General features: G+C 40.1%; 3 protein-coding genes and 3 long non-coding RNA genes across 10 annotated transcripts, besides 1 other annotated feature; 2 read left to right on the top strand and 4 right to left on the bottom strand.

The window, feature by feature from the left end:
- Positions 1-4,560: 4,560 nt before the first annotated feature.
- Positions 4,561-4,593: a mobile genetic element.
- Positions 4,594-6,224: 1,631 nt separating this feature from the next.
- lncRNA:CR44610 (long non-coding RNA:CR44610) lies at positions 6,225-6,647 on the bottom strand. The gene has a single exon (NR_124129.1). It is a non-coding gene; the product is annotated as a long non-coding RNA:CR44610 (long non-coding RNA).
- A 1,246-nt stretch (positions 6,648-7,893) lies between these two features.
- Positions 7,894-8,481, top strand: lncRNA:CR46210 (long non-coding RNA:CR46210). The gene has a single exon (NR_133069.1). It is a non-coding gene; the product is annotated as a long non-coding RNA:CR46210 (long non-coding RNA).
- Positions 8,482-9,735: 1,254 nt separating this feature from the next.
- lncRNA:CR44613 (long non-coding RNA:CR44613) lies at positions 9,736-10,028 on the bottom strand. The gene has a single exon (NR_124130.1). It is a non-coding gene; the product is annotated as a long non-coding RNA:CR44613 (long non-coding RNA).
- A 4,062-nt stretch (positions 10,029-14,090) lies between these two features.
- Positions 14,091-17,386, top strand: MICU1 (Mitochondrial calcium uptake 1). 2 transcript variants are annotated; one of them, NM_001103640.2, is made up of 8 exons: positions 14,091-14,496; positions 14,564-14,756; positions 15,360-15,522; positions 15,635-15,672; positions 15,729-15,843; positions 15,900-16,060; positions 16,472-16,931; positions 16,995-17,386. In NM_001103640.2, exons 1-8 carry the CDS (start codon positions 14,204-14,206, stop codon positions 17,147-17,149), a joined length of 1,578 nt encoding a protein of 525 aa, NP_001097110.1. In that variant the 5' UTR covers positions 14,091-14,203; the 3' UTR covers positions 17,150-17,386. The 2 variants fall into 2 exon arrangements, with proteins under 2 accessions (NP_001097110.1, NP_609100.1); NM_135256.3 differs by lacking the exon at positions 15,360-15,522 and adding an exon at positions 15,020-15,179 and having other exon boundaries at positions 16,995-17,376.
- CG4496 (uncharacterized protein) lies at positions 17,318-21,867 on the bottom strand. Of its 3 annotated transcripts, none has more exons than NM_135257.1 (3): positions 19,804-19,925; positions 18,689-19,498; positions 17,318-18,623 (listed from the first exon to the last, which is right to left on the bottom strand). In NM_135257.1, the coding sequence occupies exons 2-3, from the start codon at positions 19,491-19,493 to the stop codon at positions 17,686-17,688; spliced, it is 1,743 nt and encodes a 580-aa protein (NP_609101.1). In that variant the 5' UTR covers positions 19,494-19,498; positions 19,804-19,925; the 3' UTR covers positions 17,318-17,685. The 3 variants fall into 3 exon arrangements, with proteins under 3 accessions (NP_609101.1, NP_001285708.1, NP_001285707.1); NM_001298779.1 differs by lacking the exon at positions 19,804-19,925 and adding an exon at positions 21,342-21,867 and having other exon boundaries at positions 17,337-18,623; NM_001298778.1 differs by having other exon boundaries at positions 17,337-18,623.
- Positions 21,868-22,287: 420 nt separating this feature from the next.
- CG4497 (uncharacterized protein) lies at positions 22,288-26,445 on the bottom strand. 2 transcript variants are annotated; one of them, NM_001201778.1, is made up of 3 exons: positions 26,207-26,445; positions 24,349-25,230; positions 22,288-23,907 (listed from the first exon to the last, which is right to left on the bottom strand). In NM_001201778.1, exons 2-3 carry the CDS (start codon positions 25,218-25,220, stop codon positions 23,259-23,261), a joined length of 1,521 nt encoding a protein of 506 aa, NP_001188707.1. In that variant the 5' UTR covers positions 25,221-25,230; positions 26,207-26,445; the 3' UTR covers positions 22,288-23,258. The 2 variants fall into 2 exon arrangements, with proteins under 2 accessions (NP_001188707.1, NP_609102.1); NM_135258.3 differs by having other exon boundaries at positions 26,207-26,270.
- Between the last annotated feature and the right edge of the window lie 149 nt (positions 26,446-26,594).

A 26,594-nucleotide genomic window follows, 5' to 3' on the forward strand; every position in this document is an offset into this window, starting at 1 on the left:
CAGCTGCTTTGGCAAACTTTTTGCAGAACCAAAACAAAAAACAAAAAAGGCAAACCAACAGGCGTCGCGTCGCCGCACTTAATTAAATTAGAAGGGGCTTTCCCTTCGCCGCACAGTGGCACCAAAACGCTGCGAAAAGTCAACAATAACAAACCAGGGAACAAGAGGAAAATTGAGCAAAATTTTAGCCAAACAGACGGCGACAGTCGCGGGAAATCAGCAAAACTAATGCTGAAACTTTTTTTCGGAAGGGAGTAGGAGTTTTCCCCCACGAAAAAGGGGAGGGTGGTGATGCGTGGGAAAATGGGTGGTGGGCGGAGGGCGTTCGGTTTTTGGAAGGTTAGTGGGCGACAGCTGCCTTTGGTGGTCGGAAACGTCGGGTGGGCGTGGCACGTCACCGAGCTCACTGCGCCGTGAAATGGCCGACAACTTTTATCTGCCAAGAGGAATTTAGTGTGCTGGATCTGTTCCGGTTTTTATTTCCAGACACTATTTGATTTCAAAATAAGTGAGGAGTTTTTATTTGACTTTAATGGAGATTACGAGCGAATTATTGTTAGAAGACTGATTTTTAGCTTTCAAAATAAGTAAAACACATAGTATATCTATAATGTATTACGCACTTTTTGTAATATATAAAATTAATACAACATATAACATGACATAACAATAAAAATATGAGTTTTATATTTTATGTAATAGTCAGAATTTTTTTTTTCAAAATTTGAGAAATTTCTTATAATATTTGAAACCGGAACTGAGCATTGACTTTCCTTTTAAGCCCACGCTGCTTTTTTTTTACGAATGGGCGGCACAAAGTTTATCAACTTAATTAGAGGCTTGATTACGACGACTGTCGTCCATCTCCACAGGCATTAAAATTAAACGCATTTGGAATGGAAAGGAGGCTATAACGAGGGACCGGAGACGGAGCCGGATTTCCGGAGACAAAATCCGGATACGGTGGCAGCACTTTGACATTTTAAAGCCGCCGCCAGACGGCGTGACTCTTATCGCAGCACCTCTATAGCACCACCCCCACCACTGCCACCGAACCACCCACTCCACTCCACTCCAACCATTTTTTGCCACCCACTTTATACACAGTCTGTTATCAGCTTATGGCTCCCATTTGGTTAGCAGCCCTTTAACTGCTTGCCATTTATCGTAGATTTGATTTATGGCGCAATTAAAAACTGCCCCAGATGAAAAGTGGGGGGGGGGTTGGAGTTTCGGCTCGAAAGGTTAGTAGCGGGAGGGTTGGGGCGCGAAAAGTCCACATCTAAGGCGTGGCCAGTTTACACGTCCTTCTGCCTCGTCTTTTTGCTAGCTAGGAGGCGAAGCCAAATTTATGGCAACGAATTTATTGGCAACGACTAGCGACAAAAAAGAACACGCAAATTTAAATAGATTTTCCGCTTCCTTAAAAGTGACAAACGGTGAAGGGAAAAGCGGAAAAGCGAAATCCCACCAAGCTACAACAAAATGGCAATGCAGATTTCATCGAGTGCATGTGAGTACATCCGTATTTGGAAAAAAAAATGTATTGAAACTGAAGTAAACTAAATAATGCCATATATTTTGCATTTTGTTTTTATTTAAACGTAAAATTAGATTAAGGATTAGATTATATTTTGCATTTCGTTTTTATTTAAACGTAAAATTAGATTAAGGAGATTGTTGTACTCATTCGATTTTTAGCTTAATTAAAATTATTGGAAATAGTGATAGAATATGTATTGAATCTGCAGAAGCCTCTTGCTACGCTCGCTTCCTATCCACGACATCTTGAGTTCGTCGGCTTCTCCATGGATTTTAAATTCCATCCTCCAACTTGGTCTCCTGGTGTTGGCCACCATCCACCAGCTGTTTGCCTGCACTTTGAGTTATGCATTGGCAGCCGACTTAGCCCTTTTGGGCTGGTGTCAAACATATATACCACAACCCTAAATACATATAGCTAAAGCTATGCTTTTGGTACGCAGCATAGGCAAAAGTCAGTGCAACATGTTGCCGCAACCATGAAATGTAAATAAATTTCTCATGCGGCCTGGCATGTCGTAAAACACGAGGTTAATGTGGTAAAAGCCGGCTAGACATCTGATACAAAGGTCGGGGTAAGGGGAAGCTCGCAACATGGGGCAACATATTGTTGCCTAAGCAAACTATTAAGGACAGTAAGTGGCATTTAATGGAGTTTCCTCGTGGATGGGAAATGCAGTCGCATATTTCATTGCCAGCTTTGGGGCGCCCAAGAAGGTTTATGGGTTAGAAAGAAGGGAGAAGAAAGCAGCGATAGCCACAAATCCAGTTACACAAGTTAACGCAGTCAAACTTCCTTGAGTTACATCTTTGAAGGTCCGACGATAATTAAGCTAGAAAATAGTAAACAACAAACTTTTATTGTAATATTATTCAGGATAAACTGATTTCCATTATAATATTAATAAGAATATATTTCTTTTAAACTTGAAAATATTTACTTTTGTCTCATTAGAAAATTTTTAAACAGTTTTAAACTCACCTTAATTGAAGCGCGAGAATTATGTGCCCTCGAGGCGCCCCAAAGTATGCAGCATTTGTTGGGGATTAGTGCGGTCGTGTCTGAGATTTACTTGAGCTCCTTCAACCTCTTGACCTAACCCTTTGAGGGTCCTTTGGCCAAGAGCAAGTCACGCAGTCAATTATTACAAACTGACAAAACTGCTAAGGTAACAAATTTTGGAGCTCAGGCTGGAAAACCGTCGGAATGTCGAATTTAATTAACACGCACACACACAGACAAGCCGAAAAAAATTGAGTTAAAACTTTTTTTTTTTTTTGGTTGTGGCCAAGGGGTTGGGCGTCGGTGGAAAATTAATTTGGCGCCCTTTTGCCCGCCGCTCTAACTCGCACATAAACTTCTAATTGGCAGCACATTCCGCATACGCCGCGTTGGCCCATGGAAAAACTTTTCCACCCAGAATGCCTGCCTGGCGATGAGCCCTAAAAACGAGGACGAAAACTTTGACGTTTTGTGTGCGCAAAAGTTATAATAGATTTTTAGTTTCACTCATTTAGTCGGAATATTTTGAGAGGGCTGAGAATTCGCCTCTCGACCAGAAAAACTAATCATTTGTAGTTATGGACTAAGTTGACTTTTCCCCCACAATATTCACAGATTGAATTGAATTGTTTTGGACAAGAAGGTCACTCAATTTGCCTTCAATGGGAGTTTTACAAATAATAGTTGTGGAATGGTCTTTGGAATCAAGTATTGAGTAAATGAGAGGCAAGATAAAGGCACATTTAAAATGAAAATAAACTTTGTTCTTTGAACGTGGTTTGTTTTTTGGAAATATATTTGAGAATAATATAAAATTCGATTCGAATGCATAGAACATATGTATTCAGTGTAGGAAAATGGAGTTTTAAATGCATTTTGCATTTGCTTTATCACAAGGAGACTTCGTCATGCTGTCTGAGCTTGTGGCTTTACGCTGCCAGTTATATGGTCAACATTTTCCCACCCACGGTCCCCAGCTGCTCTCGAGTTTGGCTTCTCGGTTCATATATCTTTAATTTTTTATGCCCGCCATTATGTCAGCACATTTTCCAAGCCACACTTTTCACCAGCCGCACAACTTGAGTTGCTGTCATTAGCGGGATAGATTCTAAGGATAATGCACTTGAACAAAATATGTCAACTTATCCTTTAAAATTCGACTAAGTTATAAGTAAGTAAGTAAGTAATCCTAAAAGATATTTTAACATTAAATTTTATTTTAATCTAATTTTATTTTAATTCTTAATTTGCTCTACTTATGTAAATATTAACTTATATTATTTCAGGTGTAGCTCCTTACATTTATTTTATTTGTGTGCGCTGACTGTTTTGTGGCCCATAACTGGGTCAACAATGGGAGCTCTTTGAGGTTCTTGCCTTCTTCGGTTTCCCTCCCCGCCCTTTCTCCATTCTCTTAGCTTTGTGGTTATCCTGGTTTGTTGCTTTTGGCCATTGTTGGGGCCATCGCCCGTTAACAAGTCAAGTGGCGCGCGTAACACCAAAAAATTGTGTAACGAAAACAATTTATTCTGCTGTAGAACCTGACATTTCATTGCTGGCTTTCACTGGTGGCTCTACATCCTGTCATTGTCAGCTAGCCAGATTTGACATCCACATTCCGACAGGCAGCCATTGTTTTTGTGCTCTTCTATGTTTAACGATACGCATTTTACCGTGATGTTTTTACCAATTTATTTTGCCATTGCGAAATTTAAATGTCAGTTCTGATTTCGCTCATTTACTACTTAATTTGATGTTTCAATTAAATTAAATTCAACTTTCGGCTGAAATAATATGAATTTGTTAATCACATTTTCATTTTCATTGGCACAGGAATGCATTCAATATTTGACACTCGCGTCAAGAGTGTTTGAGTATTTGCCATAAATGTTTGGGCAAAACTGCAAATCAAATATTTACGCCACACTGCACTTTAGTTGAATGTTAAAAGTAATAGATACAAAACAATTTGCAAAAATGATTAAAATTTGAATAAAAATTTAAACTTACTTGTATGCCTGTTACATACTTTTCAATGAATCTAGTAAACCATTTTACTCAACGAAGAAGGTATTAAAGCTGCCGAAAGGCTTCCAGTTGATAATTACTCATATTCACAAACAGTTTTATCTATCTTAGGCTACATAAGCATCTTTAAGATGTATTTACCAAAAGTTTGTGAACATTAGACTTGTAGCCAAGTGCATCTGGCAAGGACTTTAGCCCATTCCATCGACCAACTGACCAAAACGTGACAACTTTGGACAAACACAAAACGCAAAGGCAAACATTGCAGGCAACCAGAATCGGCCAAAAGCACTTGGCCATGTGTGCGGGCCCAGCTGCTCACTGTTCACTTATTGTCAGTCGGTTGGCTTACAGCGGCTGGATGCCGCAGCTTAGTATTTGCATACAAATTCGATTTGGCGATGAGCAGAGAATAGCGCAACGGATATAAAAATCTAAAAAATGAGCCAAAAGTAAAGTGCCAGAAGGGAGAAATGTACCAAAATCCTCAATTTCCAAGTTTAAGCACTTAAAGAAAATACAACATGAAAAAAATCAATTTGTTTTTAAGTGTTATAAACACAAGAATTTTATAACAAAAACTGAAATATTAAAAATCCATTATTGCACATGCCAAAAGGCAAAACTATCGATTGCACAAGACAAATATTATGAATGCACTTAGGGCAATTAAAGTCTAAGCAAAATATTCACAAAAAAGGCGGAAATCGCTTGACCGCCTGCAGAGACCAATGGTAGCTATGCGAAAAACTTGGCCAAATCAGCGACGAAAAATGAAAGGCCAAATGGACTGAGTGCAGAAGATAAGCCTAATGAAGATTGCAATTGGCCAATTGTTGCCACTGCAGCCGAGATTTGCTTTTTGCCTTTTAGGAAATGCTGAAAATTAGCAGCAATTAAAGGAAATTCGCAACGAAATGCGATAAGTGCGGCCGATATAAATGTGTTTGAAGTTTCGCATTTGGGGGAAGGTGAAGTCAAAGTCGATTTCCACTACGACTTGGCCGTCGTTATGGCCGGCAAAATTGGCCAATGAAATGTGCAGCCATTGGAAAAAGTGGTCATAAGTGGGTCAAATTGATTCTGATAAATGGCCAAAATGCTTGCGTTTGCGACTTAAAGAACTTTTCCCAATCTGTTTCCTTATTGAGTTTTCATTTTAATGCCATTTATACATTTATTTATTGGTGAGCTTGGCTCTTAAATGCAATGTGCCAAACTCAAATGGATTGTAATTTGTTTGTCCAATTGTGGTTTTCTTTAAAGATTTTTGATAAACTTCTTGTGAAATTTAAACTTTTTGGCTTGCAAACAAAATGTGTTCCTTTACGCATATGCACAACCTTACAATATTTTGAGATTTCTTCAATAAAAAGTCAATACAAGTTTTAAGCTAATTACATAGGTTTTAAGTGTTTTTATGCGGGACATGTATTTCACAGTTGCTTCTACGAAATTTGATTTTACACAAATAGACAAGCGCCAATTAAAGTGCCATCATTCCCACACTCGCTCCATAAACTTGTCGTACATCATGTCAAAATATTTTGACAACTTGCTGTCAGGTTCGAGATAATCATGCCCTTAATGAGATGCAAGACGAATGGGGTCCGCATTTTTTTTTTGATAAATTGATAGGTCTTCGGTTGGTACAAATTACAGGCCAGCAAAGGTTGCCCCCGGTACTTCGACCATCCAATTAAATCGGCATATGCATAATCAAAATCAGAAAAATTCAGTGAAACACGTAAACTTGTTGTGCATCTTGTGAATGAGCATTGGATACGCAGCTGAATCGAAGCAGAAAACGCCACAGAAGCAGTCGCATCTTCAAGGGCGTTCAATAAACGCAAAACGTGTTTTTTGAATATCATCTTGGAAAATGGGGAACCGAGGGGCGTTGTAGGTGTCAAAGGCATCGACATCGGCATCTGCATTTCGATGAGTCAGTTTTTGTTTCAGTAGTGCTCTTGCTACTTAATGGTCAAGGTCAATTTGGAGCGCACGATCTGACAAATTGAGTTAATTTAAATATTTGGAGTAAGGGTAGAATATGGGTTGATTTATTATAATGTTATTCGCCCACAAGAGTTACAATTCCACTGTCACTTCAAAATTTTGTACGGAAGTGAGGCACATTTGACATATAAGGTAAAAAGGTTACATACACATATAAGGTTATTCATTTTATTCGGCAATTTACTCTAAATAAATATTCTATGATATTACGTCTTAATAAGTTTGGCTCAATTAGAGTCAATAAAATAAACTAAATTATTCATTTTCATAAATACAATATTTCTTCGCAGATTACTATTTAATAATTCAAATATTTTTGCAAAAAAAAAAAAAAACATTTTTAAGGATATTTCTTTATACATAGTTCCATAATTGATCAGCCGTCATAATTCCCAACAACTGCATGCCAGTTCGTTAATATTAAAACAAATATAATATTAAAATACATACGTCGGAATTAAAAAAAAAAAAAAGTAAATACATTAATTGCCATAATATTGTATAAATGCGCACGCATTGTGTGCAATCTGCAACAACGATGCAATTGCCATCAATTAAATGAAAAGCTTCAGCAATTTGCATGGCCATGCAAATTATGCTCAACAGGCGAGAAAAAAGCTGATGGCGAGATGGAACAAAGGCAAAAGAAAATAAAAACATGTAAAGTAAAGTAAAAATGAAATGAAAACTTCAGTTGCATAAAAATTGACGTAACTCGCATTTAATTTGCCGGCGAAAGGTTGTATGGAAAACAGACGTCCAGCCACTTTCTAAAAGCGAAATCGAAAGTTGTCAGATGACGAAAAGGAAATTACTCCTGCACATTTAAACATTAAAATAAAAGAGTCATAAAAACCTACAACTAGATTATTTGGCAGAAATTAATTGCCTGTAAAAATTGGCTTCACCAAGATATCTATTTATGTTTGCAAGGAGATGGAGTTTGCAGATAGTTGGGTAAATATATACAGCAGGATTTCAAAGGATGAGAAATTACCCTGTAATACTTCAAACTTTATAATTAAGACTGATAATTTTGCAATTTGTTAATACCAAAAAATAAATGGATAGCTTAATGAAACCAGATCCCAACCAACTAATGGCGTCTATAGCTTCCAGAAGGGCAGATTCAGAAAGGATTCCCGTTTTTGGCACCAATTACACCGAGAAAAATTGGAGGTCTACAAAAATGGGAGAAATACAAATGCGACCAAAGTCATTTGCAATCTCGATCACAGCAGGTTTCGATCCTGGCTAGATTTTGAGATCGAAATTCTCAAATCGAGAACGAGAGCGGTTTTTTCTCTAAGTGTAGTCACCAATGAGATGCGACTTCTCCGGGCTTTTGTTCGCCAAAGGCAAGTAATCGCTTTCGAAGAACCCCCCTGGCATAGTCATTCGCCCAGTTTGGAGTGAATGCGATTCAAGTGCGTTCAATTTCCTTTGGAAGGACACAAGGGTTCAGCTGCAGGACGACCTCATCAATATAAATCACAACAAAGGGCCCTTGGCCAACTGGCTTTTGACATTGTTTACCTCATCAGCTCGGGGTGCTCCGAAAGCCGAAAGCCTGGAACCAGCACATATTTTTGACTGATGTTCCCTGGATTGTTGTGTGCCTTTGTTTTTTGGGCCCGATGGAAGCTTCTGTTCCTGCTTTTTGATGGATGCGCTGCAGCAGCTGTTGTTGGCCAACAATCAAGCCGGATGGAGCGGAATATGACCAGTGATGCATTATCTAGATGAACACTCAAGTTCATATTTCCGGGCTTTATCAACTTGCCCAGCCAAATGGCTTTAAGGCGTAGTATACACAATACAATAGAGTTCTCAAACATGCTTTGAACTAGTTAATTGATGAATTAAAGAGTTGAGTTAAGGCTACAATTAAAATAACACAATTATAAGATTAATATGATAATATTTAATGGGTATATTGATTACAAATGGCATAAGTGTCGAACAGTTTGTTCATGCCACTCCAAAGTTTCCTTGTCAATCTGTGACATTAAGCTCAATTTCTGATACTCGCTTATCGTATTGGCCACATCTTGTTCGCAGCTTTGCATCGCGATACTGAAAAATCCATCGAGGTTGGCAATTTGAATTGCAAAACGAATCGAAGAGCAAAGAGCTTATCGCACAGCATTTATCTCGACAGTAGCGGAGCATGCAAATATTGTCCAACCTATAAACACTATTTATCTATCAGTACGTATCTGATTTTGTATCTACGCTGCTGCCTGAGTTCCATTCTCTGGTCAAAACAGCTAAAGGCCAAATTTAAACATATCCAATCTTTGGTGCTGCTATATGCAAATTATTATTGCAATTTTACACAAATTTTGCTCTTATGGCGAATGGTAAACGTATCTATCCTTAGTCAAGCATAATTAAGATACGTTTTAATTAATTGACTTATTTTCGTTTGAGTTTAATATCACCGGCTTGTATTTTGCAATCCAGTTATATTTGATGTTAAATAAAGTTATTATTAAGGTACAACAAGAAATGACACCTGATATTGACATCGGATACACATTTAATATTGATAAATTTAAAGCTCGTTATAAATTCTAAATATGCAAAAATGTAAAATGGATTAAGCAGATTACATTCTGGTATAACTAGCATAAATAATGAAACAAAACAAGAAAACGAATTTCCATTCCACCTTACCTTAAACTTAAAATATGTTTAATCTTTTAACTACAACATAAATGTTGCAATTTAAAATTAGTCTTTTTGTAATTATTTTTTGGCAGTTTATATTTTGCCAACTACGATCAAAATGCAGTTTTTACACGGCATAACCAGTCAACATAAAAACCCTACCATTTTTGTATTTTGTTTGACAGGAACAATGGCGTTCGCACACACATTTCTTTAGTCATCATATAATTTTCAATACCCCCCTCCAGTACAGTTAGCCTTTATCCATCGTGGAAAGCGTTTTCCTTTTATTGTTTTCAGCATTTTCATTTGACTTTTTTGCCCATTCTTTTTGAAGTTCCGTTCGCCGGGCCAACAACAATGGATGGGCAATCCAAAAACGAGCATCCATTTTCGATTTTTCATCATCAATGGCGGGGCACTTCTTCCTTTCTGCCTTGACTTATTTCTTTGGCTATGGGTTTTTTTTTATTGGGGTTTCAGCTCTTTTCGTTATTGTTCGCTGCATTTTTATTGGAACGCTTTCGGTTATTTTCGGGGGAAAGAGTGAAACGATGGAGTCTGTGCCTTTTTTGCGCCGGGTCGCTGGCCATTGTTTACTTCCGTTTCCGGTTGAAAAAAACGGAGAGTTTCGGGGGTTTGGGCGTATGCAAATATTTTCAGCGTGATTGCATATTTTTCTTTTGATTTCTTGCCTTTGTGACGTTTTATTGTTAATCGAATTGATGAAATTAAAAATATATCGCCATTGCTGACCATAGCGAAGTTAAAGATTAAATTTTAACTTGTTTTAAAGCGGGCGGCACTTAAAATTTTGAACACTACATCTTATCTCATTTTTAACGCTTCTCTAAGGCAAACACACACTTATGTGGTCTTAATGAAATGCTTATGTTTATTTTACAAAATGAGCTTGGCACTTTTCACGCGCTTTTGGGCAAATTTGCAGGTTTTATTTTGTGTTTTTGGTGCGGCCTAATTAAGTAAAAATATTTACACAAGCCACATGTCCTCAACCCACCTTAACTGTGCATTTTAAACGCCCCCAAAATGCTTGGCTCCTGCTCTCCGGTGATTTTCATTTTATGCCCTGTAAAAACAAATTAAAACGCGCTCACTTTTCGCCCACAATTTTTGTTTTTTTTTTTTTTTTTAACAACTTTTTAAGCGACTCTTTGTTGCGCGTGTTTAATTTTTAAAGACTTTGGCGGTTGGGTGTTTTGGAAGGCAGTTGCGCAACTCAAGAGGTTTGCTTTTTTGGTCTACCTGATAAGTAAACAGGTAACAAAAATTTAAAGCTATTAACATATTGCAAGAATGACTTCAAGTCTTGCAATACTATTAAATAATTACTGCTAGAATTTAAACACTTGCTTAAATAAGAACATTTAAAGATTAAACTAGTTACAAACTACAAAATATCTTTCCTCATCGATTTAATCACATGTTGTTTAGCTGTCAAATAAAGTTGGCTTATCAAGTCGCCTAAGTGACAACTGCAAATCGCTGTGAATTGGACATGAAACAAACTAATAATGTATGCCGAGCAGTATGCTTCTGGTTGGGAAAAAGAGCCAATCAATAAATGCATGTGCAGGAAAAAATGCAAAGGTTGGTAGTTTATCGGCCAGGACAAGGACAAAGCAAACGAAATGGGAAAGGTAAAGGCTAAGACCATACGAAAGGGACAGCGCACTAAATCAGAAAGAGATCCCACTACAAAATCGAAAGAGATGGCCAGAAGGCATGGTAAGGTACGTTGACTTACTCCCCAATTGGTATTGGCATATTGGCCAACGTTTTCAGACGCCAAAGTGGATTGCCTCTTGATTAATTAAAAGCTCTTTGATGCTCCTCCTTGTGTGCGTGTGCTCACCTTTCACTACTGGATATTCAGTTCTGCATCCACCATATATCCTCATGCTGTTCCTTTTCCAGTTCTATGTGGGATAACCATTGACAAAAGTCTTTGGCTCCAGTCAATGAGGGTTCAAAGGGTTATCTTACAACTGGGGCTGAAATAAAATAGCTATGTTAACCAACAAACATATTTAACGCTTAAAAATATCTTGCTACAATAGGCATTTGCTTATGCAATCAATTATTACTCGTTTTAGAAATTCCCTTTTAAAACGCACATGTACCTATTGTACTGACCGCAGCTGTAATCGCATAAGGCTGACTAACTCGGCTTCCACAAAGTGTCCTCTAAGTCCCATGCAAAATGTGTGCCAATTTGTGTGTTTGTACTTTGAGTCCTTTGCTAATGGTTTGTCTGCCGTTTCTCGAGCCACAGATACTCCTCTAGAATTTGCCTAGCAAAGCGTAAATCAATTGCTTGCCAAAAAGGAGCAAAGGAGCAAAGGATGCAGCCAAAGGAACGCTTTCAACACAAGAAAACAACTAAGGCTAATTGCACAGGCGTAAATTCACCATCCAAATTTTCAGACACTTAATCGAAAGCTTGGCGGCAAATTTAACGTCTTATTTATAACTAATAACACGCAAGTGATAATCAATTGACCGAGAAGTACAGTTGGTAAACGCAATTGAAACAGAGAACGACAAGTGAATTTAGCAATAAGATGGCGTGACCAATTCTCGCATGAGAATCCATATCAGCACGAACATGAATGGCAACCAAGTGGGCTTAAAGCGAACATACAATGAACTCGATACATGGAATTTACGGTGGAAGTGCTAAAACATGAGCCAGACTAGGTATATTAGTTAATTTAATCAATTTGTTTGTTGATAACAAGAAAATACGGATCAAGAATGTAGGTTGAAGCATAAACTAAGTATTGTTTTAGTTATGTTGGCAATAAAACAATTCAGCACTAATAGGCATCACTATTGTATTGAAATAACACCAATATCTGAAATAATCAGTGACGCACATAAAATCCACTTAAAGTTCTAGTAAGATGCTCCAACTCATTTTAGCCCCTATCAATTCAAGACATTCCCCAACCAAAACAAAAAGATCCTCCACAAACAGTCCTCGACAACATTAACATGAGCAAAGTCGACGACTAGATTTAAAGACCTGTTGTCCTCTGAGGATGCACTACAACATACATGCTTCAAATATAATAAAATAATAATATAAATATATGCTGCAAATAGTAGGATATAATAATACCTAAACTAATACACATAGTGACGAAGCGCACCCACTGTGCCTAATTAGTCAAGTGCATATATGAATAAATGAATGCATCTGAATTACAATATATATAGTTTTGTTTTAATGTATATATATATATTTAGACATTTATTGTTCTTAGTGCACGATGCAGAATTGTGTGGAAGTGCAAAACCGGTTAATTGGCTGGGAGAACTGACCGCGTGGACAGGCCGATATGGAGGCCTAATGGCGCCAACGACGATTACTGAAAACATAGACATTAAATGCAGAGGAAGTGACATTAATTGCATTGATTTAGCCGGCCCTACAGCCCGGCTAACTGATAAAAGTTAGCCACGTCTGGCTCCATTATTGGGATGCCCCCAAAGGCCAATCGACAAACAATTTCCGGAGCATGGACTTCACGAGGGAGCCTTGGAACGGTCATGCTGGCCATTTTCCTGGCATGGTCATTACGCACTCATTGCGTATGCACTTCCAATTATTTGAAATTGTTGCTAATGAGAAATTAATTTGCAAAATGCTAATCAAGCGGTGCCAGTCGCTCGTTGGTCAGATCTCCATTCTAATTCCAACAAATTGCAAATGAAGTATTGCGAATGGATCGAAGTGATTTAATTAAGACGGCCAGCCAGTCGCCCGAGTTTCGGAATTTTACCATTGAATCGTGTCCGACTAATGCGGATTTAATTGTTTCAATTCGGACCAGGCAAACTAAACCGAGTTGTAATGAGAGCAAATCATCGGTCAGCATTATACACAAAAGTTAAAAGTATCGAGTTCTAATTAAAATGCTTCATTTTAAATGTTAAAGGTGCGTTCGTCACTAAGCTAGTGCTTAGAGTATCAAAACGGAAGTGGCTTGCAACATGTTGATGCAAACAGTATTATTAGCACTGGTGGCGAAAAGCGATAAATTAGTAGCGCTCAATAAATACGTCAGCCACTCAGACAATTGGGGCTTTTGCCACATTAATCAAAACCTCAGGTGGATGCAGTCTCACCTGCAACAAGCCTCCCATTTTCTTCCGCCTCCTATTCTGGTTTTACCCAATTTCGTTGTGCTTCGGTTGCATTTGGAGTTTCAATTGGTGCACGCAGTGGTTAAATGCAACGAAAATCTTTATTTCATCGTGCATGTGTGCAATTAAGCTGCCTGATTGATACATTTTGATTGATTAATGGGATTCAAAGTACGTGCGTGCTGTCTAAGCAATCAGCCGACACTTCGCCCGGTAAAATACGGAGCTGCGATTCTTTAAGGTAAACAATTCGTAGGAGGCGGTAATGTTTGCAAATTTTGTAGCGTTTTTCAACAGATTTCATGATGATATTTGTTCGTTTACTACAAGAAATGTGCAATATGCTTTACTCAGTTTATCATATTAATACAAATAAAAAATTGTAAACAAATAAGAATAACAAACCTTAACTAGCAACAGCTGATTAACGTAAATGAAAAAAAGCTGAAAGATATGCAACGCAAAAATACCATAAATTCGGTATTTTCCGGTTCGTACACCATTCAACTCTTGCTCTCTAACCAAGTAGATGTAACATAATTTATTTAAATATTTGTATTTTATACAAACGATTTAATTGAATGTGAACAGAGTGCAGTGTAAAATGTTCACAAGCACCCGAGATCAAAAGTAAACACAACACCGCAAGTTGGTATTATGCAGACATACGAATGCGGCAACACTAACGTATTTGCCAAAAAATGCGCATAAATATCGAAGTGAATTTGATAATATAAAAAAACCAAGTTAACTACGCTATCGAAAATGTCTGTGCTGCGATTCCTGGTGACGCGCCAGGCCTTGGCTGCCTTAACCAGACCAAGGACCCTCAACATTATCCAAAATCCAGCGCAAATCGCCTACGCCTCCACTTTGTGCAATCAAAATAGCAATCATAATGCCAAGGATCTGACCAAATCGAGTGCCAATTTAAGTCTGATGCAAACTAGGGGCCATAAACGTTTTGGTCATCAGGAGGAGAAGACGCCCAGTGTGACAAAGTACTTCCACATGTTCATTCTCAGTTTATTCCTCATTTCGGTAATGGACTGGGGCAAGTGAGTAAACTAACCAATAAAGTATTTTCAACCAAGTCCAAACTACTGAATTGGAATCTATTTTTAGAGTGAAACGCATGTTGACGCCAAAAGTGGACGCAGATGCTGGACAACGTCCGTCATCGGCGGCCGACGTTAATGGCGAGGATAAGTCATCCGAATCCGAATCGGAAGATAGCGAGGACGAGGAGGCAGGATCCGATCTGCACCTGCACGAGGGCAAGAAGATCCGCGAGAAAGTCGGTTTCCGCGAGAGGAAGGTATAAAGCTGCTTGACGATGCTATAACTCTGTAAAAAGTATCATTATATTCTGCTTAAATTCTGGGTCTCACAATAGTTCCAATTTTTGGTTATGTTACTAATTGTGAGGACCGGAAAAATCGTAACTTTTCTTTTAATATATTTTAAACTTTCGTATATTATGTTAAACCAAAATGTTTGATTTTTACTTTTTCTTTTATGTTTGTGACGTCTTGTTTTTGACCCACCATCAAACACATTAAACACACACACACCGCGAAGATCATTGAGTATGAGAACCGAATCAGGCAGTTCTCCACCCCCGACAAGATTTTTCGTTATTTTGCCACCGTAAGACTGCAGGATGCGACCCAAACGATTGTCTGCATGACTCCCGAGGATTTTCTTCGCTCCATTTATCCGGGAATCAAGCAGCCAGATGGTAAATCACTCATTCAAATGAGCATATGTAATTATATCTTTAGTTATTGGATTAACTTGAGTAAGGATATTTTTTTTTATTGTATTAGTTGTTTTGGTTGGCATAACTTACTTTTCATAATTTGAATAATGCTCATAATTGATGCATTTTCGTAAGCTAAACTCACGTTGTTTGCCTTAGATAATTGAGTATGAGAACCGCATACGGCAGTTCTCCACGCCGGACAAAGTGTTTCGCTACTTTGCCACCATACAGGTGCCCGTGGCGGATGATCGTCATGAGGTCTACATGACTCCGACCGACTTTCTAACAAGCATGACGCCCGGCATGAAGCAGCCAGATGGTATGTGCAAGAAAAAACCCAGGGAAAAACTTAAGAAAGCCAGTAGTTGTAGCACTTACTAACTGACATTATGATTAGAGAGCTCCTGCAATAATAGCTATATATATTTTAGGATTGGGCCTGGACCAATATCGTCGCTATGATCCCAAGGTGAGTCTAAAATGCATTTGTAATACAAGTTAATAATCCCTATTTTTCCCTACTAGTCTGTTGGCGAGCAGCTCAATTTGCATCTGGAGAAGAATAGCATTTTTTACAAACTAGGCTCTTACGGACTGATCACATTCTCAGACTACATCTTCCTGCTCACAGTCCTCTCGAGTAAGTGATAAGTATTCCCATTAGGATACATTCCAATAACCACGTTTTCTTTATAGTTTCACGACGCCACTTCGAGATTGCCTTCCGCATGTTTGACTTGAATGGGGATGGTGACGTGGACTGCGAGGAATTCGAGATGGTGGCCACCTTGGTGAGGCAGCAAACCAGCATGGGAACCCGACACCGCGATCACGCCAATACAGGGAACACTTTTAAGGTAATGAAACTCATTTGCCCTAGATTTTAATCAATAAGAGTACCTCGAGCCGTACTAAATACGATTCCTTGTGTATTTTTGTATATTCTCTGTCTTTTCGCTTTGACCCTATATATTGAACGCGTGTCTAAACTGTGTACATATCAAATCTTAACTCCCCTCTGTTTTTGACGTACTTACAGTCCTTGAAGGTACTTTGTGTGATAATGCTTATTGACTTATTTTGGCTTTTCAAATTTTCTTTCGAAAACACCCGAACACAATCTCACTCAAGTTAAACTAAATCATATTTCACGTAGTTAATTCCACGATGCACCTGCTCCCATGCACACAAATTACTCTTTTTTATATCCAACTTGTCGTTTCTATTTTTGGAAATATTAATTGCTTAATTTTAAATTGTTTTCTTAGGGTGTGAACTCGGCTTTGATCACATATTTCTTTGGACCCAATATGGATGAAAAGTTGACAATAGAAAAGTTCCTGGATTTCCAGGAGCAACTGCAAAGGGAGATCTTGTCACTCGAATTCGAAAGAAAAGAACCGAATGATGAGGGGAATATAACAGAAGCGGATTTTGCAGAACTCCTACTGGCCTACGCTGGATATCCGTTAAAAAAGAAACAAAAGAAGTTGAAGAGGGTTAAGAGGAGGTTTAGGGACCATGGCAAAGGCATCTCCAAACAGGACTATCTGGATTTCTTTCATTTTCTGAACAACATCAATGACGTGGATACTGCCCTTACTTTCTACCACATTGCGGGTGCCTCGATTGACCAACAAACATTGCAACATGTGGCCAAAACGGTGGCCATGGTCAATCTTTCGGATCATGTGGTGGATGTGGTCTTTACCATCTTTGATGAGAATAGTAAGTTCGTAATTGAGTGTAATTAGAATAACAATCTTAATTCATTCGGCAAACCTCTTTCAGATGACAACCAACTCAGCAACAAGGAATTTATTTCGGTAATGAAGAATCGCGTGCAGCGCGGATTGGAGAAACCCAAAGACACAGGATTCCTAAAGATGATGCGATCGGTGTTCAAGTGCGCCAAGGAAACCAAGCCTGTGCTGCTGGACATCTAAAGATCGTCACTATGTGGATTCTCCCGCTTCAAGCGCCCCAATCTTAGTCACTTTTTCCTACGCTTACGCTTTTTACTATTTATTTTTGTAGTTAACGTTTACATCAATCGATTTTAGCTCAATCTTTGTAATTGTTCGACCCCCGGCAGGTTGACGACTGTCTTCTGTATATTTCACCGTCTCTTGTGCACTTAACTCGTTTATTTTTTAATAAAAATATTATATTTATAAATAAGTACATCTTTAGGAATTTTTGCTGTAGCTCATCATTCAGTTCTTGGATTATGGCGCACGTTACATTTTACATTTCAAAAGTGTATTATAAGTGCTTAAAAAAGAATATGAATGAATAAATTAATAGTGATATAAAACACTTTAAAAAGATATGAATATATTAATAAGGAATGTTTTAATGATCCTTAATAGCTAATTTATATGAAATATGGGATTTTCAATCCTCTTTATGCATTAAAAAGAATGACCAAGAGTTTACAACTCTCGCGCAGTTAATATTAATTGTGGGCTCAAAACATTTTCTATGCCACATCTACGTCATCCTGCTCCTCGTCCGCCACATCATCAATGCTCATCCCGTACAACTCCAAGTCGTGCTTTTTAAGATGGGCCGTATAAGCATCCAACTCGGTGAATCGTTGCTGACACTCGCAGCACTCTAGGCAATCTTCCACAGAACTGTCGCCATCGTCGTCACTCTCGTAAATGGACGACTTGCGGCTACTCAGCTGATCCTGATGATTGTTCTTGTGATCCGAGTACTCCAGATAGTCCCTGAATTTGGAGGGACACCTCAGGCACTTGTACCAGCGATCCCTGACATGGGTGACCATGTGTTTCTTGAGCGTGGAGCACTCCCTGAAGGGTTTCCTGCATTTTGAGCAGCTAAATGGTTTCTCGCCAGTATGGATCATATAGTGGCGTTTAAGATTATGACGAGTTCCGAAAGGACGATGACACAAAGGACACGGATAAGATCTGCGAGTGCGACTCATGGACTTTCCAGCTATATTTCCATCGTTGCTCAAGGAAGATGAGGAGTTGGCACTGCTGCAGCTGCGAGGAAGTGGCGGGCGACTTGGCTGCGTGTGTGAAGGAACTTTTTCCGGTGGAGATTGAATAGGTGGTATTAAAGTAACCATTAAACTGGGTTGTGTTGCCACTTGTGGCTGCTTCTCATTTTCTAGAGCCGCTTCCTCTATTTCGTCATCATCCCCTTCCATCTCATCCGAATGTTCCTCCGTTGTTTTTTCGCCCAGTTCCTCTGGTTGAGGTTTTACCATAAGATTCTTGCTTTCACAATCCGCACACCTTGTAGAGTCCTGCTCCAAAGGTGCTCCCAAGTGACAGATCATGCAAATGAATTGTGGATCGTGTGAGTGCCTTCGACGATGCTTTTTAAGATCGCTGAATTCCCGAAAACGTCGCTCGCACAGATCACAAGGGAATGGTCTTTCACCTGGGGAAAATTTAGTAGAAAGTGATAAGTGGAGGTATTTGAATATTTTATGCGAAGTTTCGTACCTGTGTGGATCATCATATGACGTCTTAGATTGTAATTAGATTGCACTTTCTTCCCGCAGTCAGGACATTCGTACATATGCCTTCCCCTTCTGTTGGCACCTGGACGCCTCTTTACTAATCTCCTCGACCCAGAAGATTTCCTCTTGATGACATTGTCTGTCTTCTGTTCGTCCTCCTGGTCGGAGGGCACGATGATCACCAGTTCCTGTGGATTCTGGCTTCCATCCTGTCTCTGCTCATTCAGGACGCAGCTTACAGCGTTTGATGGAAGACTTACATCCTCATCTACTTCACTATCTTCATCGTGATCACTATCACTCAGTTCGATTTCTGCGACAACCCTGTGCACCCGTCTGGGAATCAGTTCGATATCTGGTGTTACCCTCCTAATGGATGAATTCCAATGGGCTAGACTCCTGGCTGCGCTGATTATGAGACCCCGAGGAGATTGAGCCTCCTCCTCGTCCAATTCGATTACCTCTTGATCTCTTCGCTTTTCGGCCTCCCGCCTTTCCTTCTCTCTTTTCTCCCTTTTCTCTTGTTCCATGATCCTTTTGATTTCCAACTCCTTTTCCCTCTGCTGCTGGCCGATTTGCCACAGGAAACTCTTGATTTTCACATCATCAATGGATATGAAGTTCTCCTCGGGCTCCTGGTACTCATATCTGACTGGATCGGGCGGTATTAACCCGCAGGCGGCGTCGCAGCTAGCGTCGCAGCAGGCGGAGGCAGAACAGCAGGGCAGCAGAGTGCAGTCCTTGCAGCAGTCCACGCAGGATGATGGTTTATTCAGAGCCAGCTCCATCAAATCTGCAATGTTACAATAAACAATTTAGAAAAGTTTAAGAAAGGAACGTAAGAATTGCACTATCATTGTACTATCAGAAAAAAACATTGCATACATGTAGGCGTGTTTTATATAAATCACATTCTACTATGGATAAATCGGCACTTATCAGTATTTCCAAGAAGCGTACTTTCTAGTATCGAATAATCACAATAAAACCTCTCAAACCATAAAAAAAGAATATATTATAGGGCACTACATTTCCATCGATCACATTGAATAGCCTGTATTGGTTTATATTAATATCCTGGACAAGTCGCATACGAACCATTGATAACCCAGGAGATTCCGATCGAATGAATTCTGCGATTGCACACACACCCCTCTCTCACACTTTACAAAGCTTCGCTCCTTTCTTTCGTTTTTTATCCGCAATTTGTGCGCTCGGCGCTGCGTCTGCCGTGCGAAGAAGTGAAGAAGAAACTGGATTCGCGATTCGCGATTTGCGGCTTGCCGAGCAGCAACCTCTCGGCAAAAACAACAAAACGCCGCAAAAGTCGAGCTTCGAGTTGACGCCGACTGCGCTGCCCGGCTTGTGAATCAGCGAAGCGAGCAGAGCAGCAGCAGCAACAACAACAACAACCATGTGGGCAGCGCTTAAGGCTTTTTTTTTGTGTGCACGAACGTGAGCCTTTAGCCCCCCTTTCCCACCACTGCCCATTGGCGTGTTAACTTGATTTTTCTTGGGGCCACGCAAGAGCGAAACACGAAAAACAAAGAAAATGCCCCACAACAACAACAAGGGCAACAACAAAAACAATGCAATTACAGCCGGAGCAACAGGCGCAGCAGCAACAACAACTCACGATTTTCAAGATTGCTCACAAGAGCAGGGGCGTAGGCAGGACATGAGAAGGGGTGAGGTTACCAGGAGTGAAAGGAATTCCTTACTATATATACTTGTATATAACAACGATCTAATCTTCAATGAAATGCCAAAAAAAAGATAATTTGCTTTTTGTTAAATAGGAACGATAATGTAGGATTAAAAATTTAAAGTATTTATTGTGGTTGGGGCAAATAACCCCCTTCGACGCAAATGCTTACGCCCGTGCAGAGAGGCGAAAAGAGAGCTGGAGAGTGATATCAAGGGGGAGGTGGGCGAGAGAGTGGGCGAGTGGGAGTACGGAAGCATGGCGAGAGCGCGGTGGGAGGGGGTAGAGGAGCAACGAAAAGGGAGCAGCGTGACCAAAGCGTAAAAGGCAACAACAACGGCGTAGCCAGCGCCAACGCCGCTGTCAACGTCAACGTCGACGTCGAAAAAAAATTTATTGACGTCCGAGCAGCAGCGCTAAAGTAAAACCGTGCGCCTTCAACTTTTTTTATTCGCATTTGCTTTTCTTCTTATTTTTAGCTTTTTGTTGTTGGTTTCCTTTTTATGCAAGTATATACATATGTACCTTCGTACATATGTACATATATCTAAGTAATTGACTTTAATTATTGGCCGCTTCTTTGGTTATTTTCCATTTTCAGGGCGATCTTCGGTAAAATGCCCATAAATGCCTGAAAACCCGCGATCGTTTTTTATGGAGTGTTAAAAAATGGCTTGCAGGTGAAAAATTACTAATATTCGCGTTTTGTTTAGTATAAGCCTTTACGATAAGCCATATACGACAAATTTGACTAGTTTTCGATTTTGAAAACGTAAACATGTTTCTCATCCTTCATCCTGTGATTTAAATAATTATTAAATTCAAATAAAATTAAATAAATTTAAAGCATTCAGCAATTAAGAGATAATCTTATACATACATACATATTCTAAATAACTAACCATATTTAAACAGGAAGAGACAAACTCACCTTTATATTTTTTCGCATCCGACTTATATAATCACTTTTGAGTCACTTTTGGCTGCCTAGGATAGCGTGTTTTCTTCTAATTTGTATTCCATTGGCGTGGGTAGTGGGGTTCTGCCCCTGTGATATATGGAGCCAGGTTCCCAGATCCGCTTCGAATGCTTTGGGCTAGGCTCCCGATTGCTTTGGTCTCTCGGTCTCGAAATATTGGCGATCGTGACTGCAGCGCTTAGTTATCTTATTTTGTTGTTTTTTTTTTTTTTTTTTTTTTGCTATAAAACTCGTTTGTATCGGATCCCCTCACACGTCCACAGACACCCACTCGACTTGGTCCGTGTGGAAACGGCCTGGTTTATCGGTCTCGGTCGGTCTCGGTCCCTGGCTTCTATCTTCTGGTCTGCGGGATTGGTTCGTCCGTGTTCAAGGCACGAGCATCTGGCCATGTGCATTGTGTCCTATCTGTGTGGGGAAACCAGTATGTCGCTGTTTGCGAATGGGGATTGGGGATTTGGGGAGCAATGCTCGGCTTCTCATTACCCAGGTGTTCGAACTTTTCGGTGCGTGTGTGTGCATATCGTGTATGTGGATACTTACTCGAGCTTGCAGGTGCTTCATGTGGCTGGCACGATATTACGCTGGGCGACGTTATTCTAGGCATACTCATAAAAGTTGTATATATAATAATATAAATTATACCTGCTTTTAATATTTATAAAGTAATGAATGCTATGGCCGTAGGAATTGTGCATTTTCTATCTGAAATATACTCATTTTGAATAGGCACTTTCTTGCTTTAGGTTTAGTATCTTATGTACATAAAATATGGTCAAGTTCACTGCCCGCGAGATACTTTTTACTTAAGTCGCTATTTATAATCTAGTTAACATATTTATTTAATTATTTATATAGTAGTTAATTGTTTAAGCCAACCAATGAAAACAAACAATTTGATCAATTGAAAAAATGTGTATTTCTTTTTGGATCCTTTTTAAGTATAACTTTTTTTCTTGAAACTATGTAAATTCGCTTACGATAATTAGAATCGGATCGTAAATCTATATAATATATGCGTTACTATATCAGTAAGGTTTTTGTGGGATACGCGCAGATATCCGCGCTAAATTGGATCACATTATAGGCAATATAATGCTGGATATATTATTACACATAAGCATAGAATAAACATATTTGGCAAAATTGGGGTTTTCTTCCTAATATCTAAGGGGTGAGGTGGCGACTAAAAACAAAACTAATGTACGTCGATTATTAACCGAAACATTGGAAATGGGAAAACATTCTATAACACAAAGATCGAGGCAATAAACTCTGGCTATATATAGTATAGTGAACCTTAGGCTAACATATTAAAACCGATTGATTCTAGGGGTGAAGGGAAGTGCGCAGCGTTAAATGATATGCAAGATGGTTTAGAACTTCAGACAAACAACTTAACTATGTACAACAAAGCTACGATCTAAAGTTAAGCAAGTCGGAGGATCTTTTGAAACTCTCAACTTAAGCGTGTGTGTGTAATTGGTTATTTCGGGTCGATTTTCTTAAACAAAAATCAAAGTACCACTAATTTATCTTTTGTCTCTTCCACGAAGATTTGTTTTGAACACTACGGGAAATATACATTTTAAACCATTTTTAATCCTTTACATATTACACCAAAGGTATTCTTAATTCAATTTTCTTTCTAAAAAAATATTGCTTGTGGTTTTTATAACAAAACCTTTGGTTGAGTTTTAGAACTTAAAAATGATCAAGCTATGCAATTTTATTCGAAAATATTTTCTAAAGCATTCAAAACAAATCAGCTAAAGTGCAGCAATGATTAACTTTTGGCTCCTGAGATTATAAGCATTTCTTAGAATTTCCTAAAATCGACCCCTAAACTAAGTTAATCTGTGTATGTTCTTAAAGCTTTTGCGGCACATCTTTGCTGACGGCTCCCGTTCGCTCGTGATTGACCACAAACTTCTTGGCGCCCGACAATCCCTGCTTGTTAATGTAGAAGCTCTTTTGGGCCAGCGGCGAACCACCGCCATCGGAATCAACCACCAGGCGATTCAGGAAAGTGGCAGCCGTCTTGGCACCACTATCGCAGGAGGATGACTCTATGCTAATGGTGGAGCATCCACCGATCGATGAGGTCTCACTTTTGGCATCGTCCATCAGAGTGGCATCATCCACCAGGTCGTTGACCAGCACCTGCGTACTGGACGATGCGGTGGACACTATGGAAGAGGTGCGACTGCGGCAGGAGTGCGTCTCCGATTCGGGTATCGAGATACCCTCGTCGATGCTTTGGCTCTGACTGCCGCCGGAAACGAGGCACATGGCTGCCTCCAGATTGGGACCGCTGCCAACACCTCCGGGCGAGGCGGAAACAGGCGACGGACATCCCGAGCTGCTGCTATTGTTATTTATCCCATTTCCGCTCACCGAATTGCTTGTGCACAGCTTCGAGATGAACAACTTGGGCGTGAGGCGGCCGTCAAAGGTTCCGGAATCGGGACTGGGACACACCGACGAGGGCGATTGGCACACCGGTGAGGAGCCGCGACTGAAATGGGAAGGGGAAGTGATGAATAAGCATGAAAACATAGATAAATGTTCGTACTAGCATCTAATTTTACCCTTACTCGAATCATTCAGCAAGTAACACACTTACTTGCACATATACTATTGCCAATCTAATATAATTAAATTAATGCTACTCGTACCTCAAAGCTATTATTTATAGCCGCTTCAACAACTGCAACTTGGCCGAAAATATCTAAATTTAAATTTTACAAGAGGCCCAAAGTAATATAATTTTAGACTTCAAGCAAATTCGAGCTAAAATACTAACAAAACTGATGTTTTAGGTGCAATAAAGCCTATTTTACTGAGTACAAATGATTGAGGTGACTATTTTTCCAAAATCAACCCACTAAGGTCAAGTTACTTAACTTGATACCACCCAGAATTACTTAGGTTCAAAACCCACTACTCAATATCTTACCTTTCCGTGAATATCTTCTTCACAGGCGGAGGTGAGTACACGCTCCAGTTGCTGCCCTGAGTGGGGTTATCGTCCAGCTCAAATTTTCTCTTCACGGGTCCCAGCTGGGATGGCCTCATGGCTATGGGAGACATCGACCGCCTGGTGGCGAAAGTACGTCTCGTCGGCGACGGGGAGTATGGTAATCTCATGCCCGCGCGATTGTTTGTGGGACTGGGACTGGAGCAGCTGGTGGTGCCGGTGGGTGGCAGGCTGACCTGCAGGGGATTGGAGAACTCGTCCGATTTGCACGACCAGTTCTCGGCCACCAGCGTGAGATCCTCCCAGCTCTGCGAAATTTGTATTTCCCGATGAACTTCCCGCTCATGGTTAACCTCCCGGCTGTTTAGATCTGCGCATTCCTCCTGCCGCAGCTGCGAAACTCGAGGCGTGAGACAGAGAGTGGCTCCATTGGCTGCCGTGGTCAGTGGACTATAGCTGGCCGAATACCTTCTGGCTCGAGGTGTGAATATATTGAAGACGGGAGCCGGTGAAACCTCCCTGGAATTGGGCTGCGATCGTATGTGTATGTTCTTGCCGAAGCAATCGATGGATGGGGCATTCGGCATTTGGATATCCACCACCTGTTGGCTCTTCTTGGGCGTCTGCTCGTGCTCCTTGGCCGCCAGAGCAGCCGCTGCGGCTGCGCGTGTGGTCATCGGCGTCTTTCCCGATTTGCCCGCCGGCGGAGTCCGGATTATTGGCACACTGAGGCAGCGTTTGAGGGTCTTGGAGCTGCCACACGGTGGCGGCGGATCCAGCGTGTCCATGGGCACTGTCGAGGGGTTCTCCTGCTGCTTCTCCTCGGCGCTCGCTTTCGTCTCCGATTCCATTGGCGTTTATCTAAAAATAGCAAGTGTTTACTTCTTGGTTCCCAGGGTTATTTTTATACCCTTGCTGAGGGTATGGCTAAATTGGGTAGCAGCTGTAATGCAGTATCAAGTGTTTACTGGGTGCATCTGCAGTCAGATGTCTTTGATCTTTCACAGCCTTTCGGTTTTGAAACTCTGGATTTGGGGTATCGGAATGAATATGTGGTGGCTTAAGTCGGGAATGTTTACGTGGGACATGGGTTAGTGTATATACATATATAGTGTTTGTTGGATTAGGAACACCTTAATTACATTTTCAAACTATACTGTTGTATCCCAAATTCAGAAAATTTAAGTTGTGTACCCTAAAAACTGTATGTAATCGTTGATGATTTTATATGATGATGCGGAATATACTGATATTCGCAACGGTAAATTTTAAATTATTATTTATCATTAGTGTCACTCAAAATTATTATAAATAATTCTTTCCGGTTTGATTACAAATTGCAGATCTATGATAAGCTGCGATCATACCAAACGGCAATCTCTTGGTTGAATTAAAAAAAGTATTTAATGTGTAAGGAAAAGATTCTAATGGTTTTCCAAGGACTAATAATTCAAATGCAACACTATATCCTTTCGCTCCAAAAGGAAAGATCGGTCATCAAGACAGTTCCAAGATCCGGCGTGTCAAGAAAGCAGTGCCTTGCATTTTTCCACAAGGATTTCGGAGATTCTTATGGTAGCTGAGAATTTCCCGATTTTCCGCAGGACTTCGGGGCGCAGCGGCAGCGCAGCCGGCGTCGCTGCCGCCGCGGGCAGTGCGACTGTCTATTTTTTTTCACCCACGAAGTGCGTTTGCAACTTTTGGCAGCCACTTTTCACACGTTAAATGCCACTTGCCCTTTGAAATTACTGCAGATTTAGCTTCGCCAAATCGTCTAGAACACTTGGCACTACCTCAAGTTGGCCAGAAAGAGTTGCAATTGGCCTAAAATACTTACAAAATTATGTCCTGTGATTGTAATTTTCAGCTACCAGTTTAGTTTTTTTATAGTGTTGACAAGCGAAAAAATGCGAGTGACCGCATACACGATTCGGCAGTATGACACTCGAGCATTGGCTGAAAATTTGAAATTATTTAAAATTTGACGAGTTCAACGATTACTTAACCATTCACATAAAACGTATTATTCAAAGACAATTTAGTAGTATAATGCCAATGATAGAGATCACTTGATTTTTCTCCAATCAGCTGGTATTTGGCCTGCGGCATTTTTGTTGCCTCATGCGGCGCTCATCATGCATCTCTGTGCGCGTACGCTGTGCAACACTAAGCGCGCGCAATTCAAATTTACTCGCTGCTACGGCAAAGTGGAAGTTGCGTTTTGA

This window comes from Drosophila melanogaster, chromosome 2L (genome assembly GCF_000001215.4).
Source record: "Drosophila melanogaster chromosome 2L".
NCBI classification, from domain to species: Eukaryota; Metazoa; Arthropoda; class Insecta; order Diptera; family Drosophilidae; genus Drosophila; species Drosophila melanogaster.